This window comes from Cynocephalus volans, chromosome 8, assembly GCF_027409185.1.
Source record: "Cynocephalus volans isolate mCynVol1 chromosome 8, mCynVol1.pri, whole genome shotgun sequence".
Lineage (NCBI taxonomy): Eukaryota > Metazoa > Chordata > Mammalia > Dermoptera > Cynocephalidae > Cynocephalus > Cynocephalus volans.
Genome location: NC_084467.1, coordinates 42407249 through 42419841, shown reverse-complemented (window position 1 = coordinate 42419841; position 12593 = coordinate 42407249). Strand labels below are relative to the sequence as shown.

The window sequence follows — 12593 nt, the reverse complement described above, 5'->3', positions numbered from 1 at the left end:
AGGTCGTCCCTCCACAGACTTTGACCTTACCCGTCATAGGTTGACCCTATCGCCACCGGGCACCATGTCTTAGGTTGGTTCAAGTCTGGGGGAAGTTGCCCGTCTCTGGACACACTGGAGCCTGTTGTTACACATAGACCTGTTTGAGCAAGGGCGAACTCCTCTGAACAAGCTTCAGGGAGGCCAGCCAACAGGAAGGGGGAAGGGGAGTCAGAGCAGGCTAATCCTTAAGCATGGACAGCCAAACGTCAGGGTTGGCCCCCTGTTCCAGGGCTAGAAATGCCTGGGCGATGACTACCCTGTCTCTCTGGGTCTGGGCTTTTAATCTGCAGACCAACCATAGTAGGAGCACAGTTCCCCCACATAAGAACATGCCAACCCCAATCACTCCTGCCCACTCCTTGAAGTGGGACACGGCCGTTTTAATCCATGAGGACAGTCCGGCTGCGAAGGAGACATCCACTCTTGTTGAATTCACGGACACAATGGCCATGCGCAGCTGGTTTATCAGGTTGTCAAATTCTCTCGTCCAACCTGTTGAAAGATGCTGGGATAATTGTTTAGACAAATTTGCAGCTTTGGTATACTTTTTATATTGGATACTGGTGACACATAACCCTGAATATTTCCATTGACACCCCAATTGAGCAATTTGCCATAAAACGTCTATTTGTTCCTGCACAAGATCCACCCGCTGGTTAACCACCATTAATCCTCCCCTCAGTTGAGCGTTTATCGCAGTTTGTGAATCCAGGGCTTGTGTTACTCCGGAGGACAAATTATTTAACGTGGTGGCAGTCTGTACCGTGGTAGTCAAGGAGACGGCAGCAGCTGTGGCTGCACCCGCTGCCAGGGATACGGCGGCGACTATTGCCGCAGTGAGACCAAAATCCCTCTTTTGTCTGAACAAAGTCATAGTATTGGGAGCTTCTACTGGGACAGGAATCCATCTAGGCATCCGAGCAACTATTGCCAAATCAAATAGCGTAGCATTCCAGCACTGTGCATAAAAGCAAGTATCATTATTGCAAGAGACCTGACTCCCCTCAGTACTAATATTACTTAAAATAAACATGAAAGGAGGATAAAGGCAAACTGGTGTTGGCGGGACAGAGTAATTTGTTCCAAGCTGTTTTATGGACACAGTGGATTCAAAGGACTCAGTCACATTCCACTCAAAAGAGGCATTTCCCCAACCACCGCCTTTTGAAAAGGCGAACGGTGAAAGGTCCGTGCAGCTGCCATTCACCCCACATAACAGCCAAACATCAAAAGGGTTTGAACTGGTCGCCATCGTGGGGTTTTGATATGTCCAATTGTATCCTGCAAAAGAAACATTATACTGGGTTCCTATATAAGGCGAAAAGGTAAATTGATTTTTCACTGCCCACCCCGTCTTCTTGGACTGGCAGCCCGTCCAGGGCGGGGTTTCCCCTTTCTTAGGGAGTGTCTTCCAAGCCTTAATGGCAGTGTTAGAAACTTGAACATAAGCACCCCATGGGAAAGCCGTCTGATCAGCGGCAAATGGGCCCTGGCCTGTTAACATATCAAAGGTCCAATCTCGCTGCTCGGGGGTCAGTGCAGCAGCGTTTGCCCTGGCTTGAGCTTGTGCAGCCTCATGCCATAGCGCCTTCCATTCCATGTATTGACCCATGGTAGGGAGCGCTGCCTTAGCCAACATTTGCCAGTCAGCGGGTGTCATAGCCACACCAGCAAACCTTTCTAGCATTACTAGAGTAAAATTGGCATTTACACCATATTTTCTAACCGCCTCTGCTAGATCCTTAATTTGGGTGTACTCGACGGGGGCATGAACTCTCCCTCCGCCCTCAACCTCAAAAACTGGGAAGGCAGCTTGAACCTTTTTCCTCACTTTATCAGAGAGGAATGAGAAGGGATTAGAAGACTGCACGTAAGGAGGAGGCGCCGAAGGCGCAGGCCGTGCGGGGGCCACTGGGGGCGGCCGGCATTTCCACTCCCCGAGTGGTCTCCGCCGCCTGTCGGGATGATATCTCTCCTCCTCGTACCTGGCAGCTTCCTCCTCCAAATCGGATTCCTCACTAGGGCTGAGGGGATCGGAGTCGGACTCATCCAGATTTAAATCTTCTAATTCTTGTTTTAAGGCCCCCAGCTCTTGCATAGGGTAGAGGCCTCCTTCTTTCCCTTCCAACTTTTGTCTGGGTTTTGAAATCCCTCCTTTACCGGCAGATGTGCCGGGAGTGTCACTTTGTTGTTTGAGAATCTCTCCCTCGTCCGTAGACTTACCGGGAGGGCCCTTTTTCTTATGGGAGACGTCTCTCCTCCTGCGGGTACCCATCCTCTCACTCCGTTCAGTTTCTGACATGCTGTCTTGGACCTCCTCTAATGTATTTTGCCCTACTATCACTACCGGTTTACAGCCCTCATCTTCTAAGCAATTTTTAATAAACTTCCAAATGGTCTTGGTGCCCTGACGGAGGTCTCCCTCCGCGTACTTGCGGTCAAGGTCTCTGCCTAGTTTGTTCCAAGAGCTCAAAGTCAAGGAGCCGGAACAAGCAAACCACGGCGCTACACGATCTACCTCTTTTACAAAATTTTTGAGCACACGGCCCCCTACCTTTATATCACGTTGTCTCAGCACGGCCTCTAACGCGGTAACCATGGACTGAGTGGAACCCATAACGCGCCCCACTCCGTGGGAGGCGCTGTGAGACGCGCCGTTCCCTTACGTACTAGAGGCTCACACAGGTCTCTGGTGCAGCTGCTTATCTACGTCAGTCTGACCACACCAACGGGCGATTTCAAAACCTTTTAAACCAACCGGATTAACCCCAGACCAAGAACAGGCATACCTCTCCGAACTTACCCTCCTGCAGTTCTGAATCCTCCCTGTCTCCAGGGGGTCTCCGAAGGTGCTGACGATGACACAAGTTCCCGGGTTTCGGCACCAAATGTCCCGCGCTACCGTCTCGCCAGCAAGAACGACGCGGCACACAAAGGATCCTTCTGCAGATCAGCTTTAATGCATCTTGAGAGGGAGAGCATAAGCTTGCCAAAAATGGAGACCCCGAGCGAGGGAACCCGCGCCCTTTATATAGAGACTGCTCCTCGCCTAGGACGTGCTCCTACCTTATTGGTGGCTGCCTAATCGGCCCAGGCGTGTTACCGAGCAGCCCTGCCCTCCACCGGAAATCAGCGCCATCTTGTAATGGCGATTTCGGGCAGCTCCTCACATGAAGGTATGTTTCCTGAGACCCTTTCACTGTATTAGGATCCATCCCGTCAGGAAAATGAAATTACTCTCAATTCCCTCTGCTGAAATACTTAATGTAGGAGTGCTTATACAGGTACGGAAGGACTAAAAGATCAAAGAGGTAAAATGGAGGTAACCTGGATATAATAATTGCTAGAGGAAGTTACCACTCTTAGATTTAGGGAACAAAGGGGTTGACAGAACTCTAAAGCTCCCAGGGGCCCCATGGACCTGGAGATCAGACCTCTGCAAATTTACGCTGTCTGGCTACTGCTGATTTCTGAGGGAATGTCATGATGCTGGTTATAAGAATGCTGAAAAACAAAGGATTGGAACCTACAGGGTCTTGTCTCCCCTCTTCCTAAATACTAATCTCAGTGTAGTATCTCCTATTGGCAGAATCTAAAAGGAAACTATCTAGCGGAGGAAAAAATAATTTTGCAAAATCTTGGCCCCAGCATCACAGAATAGACTAGATGGAAGGCTGGATTTGGAGTCAAAGAAAAATGTCAGTGACCAGCTTACTACTTTGAACTGTTTTTCTTAGGTTTCTAAAAAGTTGTGACAATCTTTAGAGTGAAGGGTCACTGCACAGATTCTGTTCATAGATATTTAGGAGTTTGCTTTGGATTTAAACAGTGTGGCATTCTTTCCTACTTTGGACACTTTCTCTGTTCCCATGTCTTCCTTATAAGATTACTTTCTTGGACTTCTGGTCAAGATGGCAGAATAGACGGTACCCAGCGTAACCCTCTTCCACAATCAACCTATTTACAACTATTAAAAAGCAACGACTGCCAAGCTGGGGCTGCTAGAGCTCAGGGGAAGAGGAGGAGAGACCTACAGAGTTCATGAAGGCAGGAGAAGCCACGATGAGAGAACGATAGGATCACTCTGACCATTTCAAGCCCCGGCCATTTCAAGGCTGGCCCTGGTGAGCACATGGAGCAAGAGCTGGCAAAAACTGAAGCTGTGCCCTTCATATGAAGTTGCTTGGAGGCTACAGGGGAGAAGAGGGCCTTGGTGACCCTCAGGCCAGCAAGACCACTCACAAGGTCCCTGTGGACCCACATAGGAGTGAGGGGCCACAGACAACTGAAAAAAAGAGCCACTCAGAGGCTGGTGAGTCTTTGCAAGGGGCTGGTGCATGGCCTGTCCCATGGGAAGTGTTTAGACTACGAGGGGTGGGGGAGACAGTCTCACCAGGGGAACATTGGGGAACAGCATGGACAGCTGATCTGCCCTCCAGTCAGCACAGGACCACTCAGTGGAGACTGGTCAGGAATATAGAATTTCAGGGGGTACAATTTTTTGAAAAGACTCAGGCCTGGACCAAAGTTTCCACACAACCAGGTGTACGAGACCTCACAAGACCTGGAAGTGCTTACAAGGTCAACAATTAAAACCTGAACTGCATAAAAAGCCTTCCCCAGAGAATCAGCAGCAGAGCAGAAATTTAGCTCAACCACAGGGCTCAAGTGCTGGTTCCCCCACTTGAGAAGTAAACAAAGGACAACAAATTAGTTCCAGTGCAGAGTTTAAGTGGTAGGAATAGTGAATAATCCAACACAGAAGTGAAAGAAAACACAGAACCACCCATGGATCAGAGACAAAGTTCTGATATTAACCACTAAAGATCTAACACCACTGAAGAACACCTGTAATACCTTGAAGAACCAGAAGCCCCCCAGGCTCCCAAGCTGGGGTTGAGGGCAGGGCAAGGGCCTCAGCTATGCTCCCCCAACATCTGCATCTAGCCCAGCAACGACCACCAGGCTGCTGCCAGAAGTGTCCCAGGCTCCCAAGCCAGGACAGTTGGGGGCCAAGGGCCTCAGCCACTCCCCTATGATGTCAGTATCCAGCCCAGCGATGACCACTGAGCCACTGCTGGAAGAGCCCCAGGCTCCTGAGCTGGGACGGTGGGGGGCTGAGGGCCTCAGTCACACCCCCCCCCCCCCCCCGCCAACATCTGCATCCAGCCCAGCACAACCACCGAAACATTGCCGGAAGCACCTCAGGCTCCCGAGCTGGGGCGATGGGGGGCCAAGGGCCTTAGCCACATCCTGCTGATGTCAGCACCCAGCCCAGTGATGACCACCAAGCCAGGACAGTGGGGAGCCAAGGGCCTCTACCACGCCCCCTGACGTCTGCATCCAGCCCAGCAATGACTGAGCCACTGTTGGAAGCACCCTGGGCTCCTGAGCTGGGGTGGTAGGGAGCCAAGGGCCTCAGCAGTGCCCCCCTCACATCTGCATCTGGCCCAGCCACAAGTGAATCTCCACTGGAAGCATCCTGGGCTCCCCTGCCAGAATGACTGGGTTGCCGTGGGCCTCTACCACTCTCCCTTTCTTCCTCCTCCTACCCTATCCTGCACCCTTTTGTCCTCTCCGTCTCCCCCTCCACTGCTCCACAACATCTTATATGTAATAAAATAATAATAATTGCTAACTGGGAGAAAGGGTAAGATTTTGTCTTTGGATCAGTAATTACTGGAGTATCTAAACACTGGTGAGGTCTAACGTAGTTGCTTCTGAACATTTTTGGCTGTGACCTACAGAGATAAATACTTGGAATCCAATACACGCATATACCAATACGTAACAAAATCAACAGTTTTATGAAACTGTACTTGGTTTTTAACTATTGACACATACTGATAATTTCTATTGTTTTATTTATCTAATCTTTAAAAGACTGATCACAACTCAGCTAAATCAACTGTGTATGCTATGCTTTGACAAACACTGTTCGGAGCAATAGTATGCAGAAGGGAAATAAATATAAATATTTTTCCTGCTTAACTGTATGAACAGTGTTTAACTAGGCATGTTTAGGTCATTGTTGTTCTTCCTGTGCAGCAGGTTTCCTCGGTCCACAGTTTTTCCTTAAATTAAGGGGGAGAAAAAAGATGTTTTAGAGCTGGTCTTGAGTTCTGTTGGTGGTGGAAAATATATATAATAATGATGTTGCAACTGAAGAACTCCTTATGTGCCCTCTCTCCCTCCTCCCTTCCCTCAAAAAAAGTGAAACTACATATGATAAATTGTCAGAGAAAAGCCAAAATTTAAAGTAATAATTTCTCTACTCATTAGTTGGGTAAATATTTGAATGCATTCTATATATAAAATCTTGAGCTCAGGGCAGAGGATATGGCCATTAAAAACACATGTGAGTTTTGTCCTTGTGGAACTTATATTCTAGTGGGAACATAGATGTCAAATGATTAATTATACCTCTAATTTTATGATTATAGATAGTAGTGGGGACCCACTGGCCAGCTGCCAAAACAAAAACAGTGGGAAAAAAAAAATTATAGTAGTGGGGGATTGGACCTAGTCTGAGGTAGCAAAATGTGCTCTGAGTTGAAAAACATTCAGTATGAAATTTGAAGGATGAATGTAAATAGAAGAAAGGTAGAAGTGAGGATGGGTTGGGGAAGAAAGAGTATTCTTAGAGGGAATAGCCAATGTTCCTCCATGAAATGGGAAAGATCAAGGTGAGAGAAGAAATGAAAGGTTGTTGTGGCTATTAACATAGTGAGATGGAAATAGCATAGCACATGGTGAGGATGGAAAGAAAGATAGGATTTAGATCATATAGGTCCACTTTAAGAATTTATCAGAAGAGCAGAAGGGAGCAATTAAAGAGGTATGGAAGAAAATGATATGAAGACATTTGTGTTATTAATTTCATTCTAGGTGAGGTGTGGAATGGAATGCAGGGGAACAGGAGTATGTGTTAAGAGATTAGGTAGGAGTCTACTGCTTTAGTCCATACAAGAGGTGATTGTGGCTTGGACTAGGGTAGTAGCTTCAGAGGGAAAAGGTGGGTGACTTATCCGAAAGATATTTAGGAGGTAAAATTGAAAGGACTAATAAGATGTGGAGGGTGAGAGAGAAGAAGGGGTCAAGGGTAATACCACAGGTTTCTGGCTTGAGTTGCTAATGTTAGGAATAATTGAAGATGATCTGGCTTGGGGAAATATTAATGAGTCAAGCTTTGGACATACTGAGTGTAAGGTTTGAGAACTTATTAGGTACCAGGCACTGGGCAAATATAATTATTGTTTCCATTTTACAAAAAAGACAGCTATTAAATGGGCAGAGCCAGGATTTCATTTTAATTTTTTATTCTGAAAGGACAGATTGGAACATGTTTAAATGTTATTCAGAAGAATCCAGAAGAGAAGATGTCGAAGATACAGAAAATGAAAGGGATAATCCAAACCATAAAGCTAATGAGAAGATGGTTTTAGATTTTGCACAGATAGGAAAAATGATGTCTCTACTACTTTATAGGAAAGGAGAAAGAGACAGTGCATATGCAGGTTAGTTTGTGGATTTGATGTTAAGAAAATAAGGGAAATTCCTCCAGATGTCTTCTGTTTTCTCCGAAAAGCAGAAAAAAAAATTTTTAAGACTGAGGAGTGAGATAGGGAGAATTGAGATTTAAGGACAATAGTATTGTGTTTTAGCCCATTTTGTGCTGCTAAAACAGAATACCTAAGTTTCAAAACAGGCATTAACTAGAAAGTACAGTTAATAAGTCAAATAATGATTGAGGTATAAACGGGAGTGAGTGAAGGAGAAGACACTGTGTTCTTACTTCACAGAGTTTAAAATGATGTTTTACCAACATCATAACACATAGCAAAAATCTAATTAAATGCTAAATGATATGATACTGCTAATAAAGGTAGAGAGGCAAGGATGGGAGGAAGAGCAATGTAGCCTTCAGTCACTGGGAAAGAGTTTGTGGGAAAAGTAGAATGTAAGATTGGCCTTGACATATAGGTAGGTAAACTTGATAGGAAGAACAACACAAGCCAGTGATGGAGACGGTCCCTAGTGGAATTCTGTGATGATTTGGTTGATGATAATCCTTTTTTTATGTCAACATTTTAGTGATTATGGAGGTGAGACCACACCAGGACCTGCATTTGATCCAGCAAATCATCCAGCTCCAGCTCCTACTCCCTCTTCTTCTTCTGCGTTTCGACCTGTCATGCCATCCAGGCAGATTGTAGAAAGGCAGCCTCGGATGTTGGACTTCAGGGTTGAGTACAGAGACAGAAATGTTGATGTAGTACTTGAAGACACCTGTAATGTTGGTAAGGTTTTCCTACTATAAATCCTTCATAAACAAATAATTCATTAGGTAAACATTCAGCTTATATTCTTTTCTTTTGAGTTTACTGCCAACAAGAAGGGGAAATAAAGTACATTGAAGCTCGTACTTTCCCATAGAGATTACTGTGCTCTGTTTTTAAATACATTGTTGAGATTAAGATGTTTGAGAATAATTTTTTGTCCCACATATGTGGAATGGTATATGATGCTCTCTTAGAGCTGATACAAACCAAACATCTGAGAGAGTTAAGAAAAAATACCCTAAATATTAAAAAATTTAATATTTTAATATTTAAAAAATATTTTTTAAATATCCTAAGTATTAAGTACATTGCATATCAGACTTTAGAGCGGGAGCTAATTCATTTTTCTTGCAATGTCCTGCTGCAACAATGCCGGAGACTGGATAATTTACAAAGAATGGAAATTTATTTTCTCATGTTTCTGGAGGCTGGGAAGTCCAAGATCAAGGCACCAACAGGTTTGGGTGTCTGCTGAGGGCTGCTTTCTGCTTCCAAGATGGCAACTTGATGCTGCATTCTCCAGAAGTGAGAAAGAAACAGTGTCCTCACATGGCAGGAAGGTGGAAGGGCAAAATAAATGAACTTTCTTCTTCAAGATTTTTCATAAGGGCATCTAATTATGGGTAATTACTTCTTAAAGGCCACACCTCTTAATACTATCATTTAGCAACATCTGAATTTTGGAGGAGATACATTCAAACCATAGCATTTTACCACTGGCTGCCCCTCTGAGATTCATGTCATCATGTACAAAGTACTTTCATTCTATCCCAGTAGCCCCAAAAAGTCTTGAGTTATTGCAGCATCAGCTTTAAAGACTAAGTCCAAAGTCTTATCTAAATCAGATATGAGTGATAGTCAAGGTATGATTCATCCTGAGGCAAATTTCTCTCCAGCTGTGAGCCTGTGAAATCAAACAAGCTTTGTACTTCAAAAATACAGTGGTGGGACATACATAGGATAGATATTCCCATTCTAAAAGGATGAGATATGAAAGAAGAAGGGGGTAACAGGTCCTAAGTAAGTCCAAAACCTAGCAAGGCAAATATTTAAGTCTTAAGGATCCAGAATAATCTTTGACTCCATGTCCCACCTCCTAAACTCACTAGGGTGAGGATTGGGGTCACAGGGCTCTAGGGGCCCTCATCACCACGGCTCCACTGGGCATAACCTGTGCTGCAGCTTTCAGGGGTTGCAGCCATGTACCTGAAACTCTCCGAGGCTGGTGTTACATGCTGATGGCTCTAGGTTTGAGGTTTTGGGGGCCAGCACACTGCCCCCATGGCTCCAGTAAGCACTGCCCTTTAGGGGTCTCTCTGCAGCAACTTTGACTGCACAGTTCTGGTGGGAATTGCCCTAGCTGGGACTCTCTGCAGCAGTTCTGCCCCTGTGGCATGTCTCTGCCTGTGCCCAACGGCTTCCTGAGGCATCCTTTCAAATCTAGGTGATGGAAGCCATGCCTCTACAGCTTTTGAACTCTGCCTGCCTGTAAAGTTAGCATGACATGGAGGCCACCAGGACTCACTGCTTGCACCTTCTGAACAGTGGCCTGAGCTACACCTGGGCCTTCTTGAACCACAACTGGGCAGCTGAGGGGGACTACGTCAGAATGCTGGGAGCAGAGATTGGAAGCAGCCCCGAGCAGTGAACCCCAAAATCTTTCAGGAGTTCTGGGCCTGTTCCCTTTAATCCATTCTGCTCTCAAGGCTGTAACACTCTGGGCCTGTGATAGGTGTGGCAGCCTCAAAGATTGTTGAAATGCCCTTGGGGTCATTCTCCCATTTTCTTGATGAATAGCACCTGACTTTCTTCTATCTATGCTAATCGCATCTAACCATTGCTTGGCCACACCCCTCATTTTCTCTCCTAAACTATTTTATGTTTTACATGGGCAGGCTGGGAATTTTCCATATCTTTATGCTCTTTTCCTTTTAATTATAAATTCCATTTAAATTATTTCTTTCTTCTTGCATCTACTTTATGAAGTTAAGAGAAGCCATACAGCATCCTTAACACTTTGATGCTTAGAGATTTCTTCTGCCATATATCGTAGTTATGGTTCTTAAGGTTTGCCTTCCACAAAGTCCCAGAATATGGACAGAATTCAGCCAAATTCTTTGTACTCTATATTTATAACAAGGATGGCCCTTCCTTCAGTTTTCAATACCTTGTCCCTTATTTGTGTAAGGCCACATGAGAATAGTCTTCACTGTCACATCCACTTAAGTAATCTGTAAGAACAATGAGACTTTTCCAATAGCTCTTCTGTTCTTCTGAGCCCTCACCAGAATCACCCTGAACACTCCATTCATGGTGTAATATAAGCTTTTCCCACCATGCACTTCAAAACTGTTCCAACTTCCACTGTTACCTAGTAACAAAGTCGCTTTCATACTTTTAGGTATTTGTTATAGCAACACTCTACTCTTGGTACTAATTTCTGTCGTAGTCCATTTTATGCTGCTATTACAGAATACCTGAGACTAGTTAATTTATAAAGGACAGAAATTTATTTTCTCACATTTCTGAAGGTTGGGAAGTTTAAATCAAGGCACCAGCAGGTTTGGATGTCTGGTAAGTGCTGCTGTCTGCTTCCAGGGTGGTGCCTTGATGCTGCATTCTCTGGAGGGGAGGAGCACTGTGTCCTCACATGGCAGAAGGCTGAATGGCAAAAGGGACAAACTCCCTCTGTTAAGCCCTTTTATAAGGGCACCTGATCCCATTTGTGAGGGCAGAGCCTCTTAAAGGTGCTACCTTCTTAATACTATCATATTGGCAACACCTGAATTTTAGAGGGGACACATTCAAACCATAGCATTGTAGTTAAAGAGAAGGCAGACATGAGATATGTTTTAATTCTTTTGTATCTCTTGTCTGCCTTCTCTTTAACTACAGTGAAAAAATACTGTATTTTTCAAATAAAAATAGGAAAAAGGAAACTCAAAATATATACCTACCATTTCTGGACAGACTTTATCAAGTTACTATAGTTTACTTATGTTGAACTCATAGTTGATTCAGATTATTTAATTCACTTTCATTGTAGAACCAAAAATTGTATTAATTTCTATTTTAATGCCATTTTGCCTTAAATCTAAATTCCAGATATTTCTGAAATTTTGCTTTTGTTAATTTGGGGGGGAGATCCTTTCCTAATTTTATTAATTGCATATATGTGTTGGCTATTTCTGTGTCTTCTTTTGAAATATGTCTATTCAGTTCTTTTGTTCATTTTCTAATTGTAGTAGTTGTTTTTTGTTTGTTTTACTACTGAGTTGTTTGAGTTCTTTGTATATTCTGGATATCAATCCCTTGTCGGATGCATAGTTTGCAAGTATCTTGTCCCATTCTGCAGGTTGCCTTTTCACTCTATTTATTATTTCCTTTGCTGTGCAGAAGCTTTTTAGTTTCATATAATTCCGTTTGTTAATTTTTACTCTTATTTCCTGTGCTTCTGAAGTATTATTCATGAAATCTTTGACCTATATCTTGAAGTGTTTCCCCTATGTTTTCTTCTAGATGTTTAGAGTTTGGGTCTTACATTTAAGTCTAATCCATTTTGAGTTTAGTTTCGTATGTGATGAGAGATAGGGGTCTAGTTTCATTCTTCTGCATATGGATCTACAGTCTTCCCAGCACCATTTATTAAGAAGACTGTTCTTTCCCCTACGTATGTTCTTGGCTCTTTTGTCAGAAATCAGTTGGCTGTAAGTATGTGGATTTATTTCTGAATTCTCTATTCTGTTCCATTGGTTTATGTGTCTGCTTTTGTACCAGTACCATGCTGTTTTGATTACTATAACTTAGTAGTATATTTTGAAGTCAGGGAGTGTGATACCCCCTGCTTTGTTCTTTTTGCTCAGGATTCCTTTGGCTATTTAGGGTCTCTTGTGGTTCAATATAAATATTTGTTTTTCTGTTTCTGTGAAGTATTTCATTAGTAGTTTGATGGGGATTGCATTGAATCTGTAGATTGCTTTAGGTAGTATTGTCATACTGATGATATTGATTCTTCCAGTCCCTGAACATGGAATTGCTTTCCTTTTTTTGGTGTCATCTTTAATTTCTTTAATCAGTGATATATAGTTTTCATCATAGAGATTTTTTAGTTCCTTGGTTAAATTTATTCCTAGGTATTTTATTTTTTGTTATTACTATTGTAAATGGGATAGCTTTGTTGATTAATTTTTGTGAAAGTCTGTGCTACTG

The 12593-nt window shown here is 43.8% G+C and overlaps 1 protein-coding gene across 1 annotated transcript in view; it reads left to right on the top strand.

The window, feature by feature from the left end:
- FAF1 (Fas associated factor 1) overlaps positions 1–12593 on the top strand; it is a 516326-nt gene that overhangs the window by 162340 nt on the left and 341393 nt on the right. The window contains exon 4 of the mRNA XM_063105346.1: positions 8137–8342. Coding sequence (XP_062961416.1) covers positions 8137–8342 — 206 coding nt within the window. The remainder of the gene's footprint in view (positions 1–8136; positions 8343–12593) is intronic.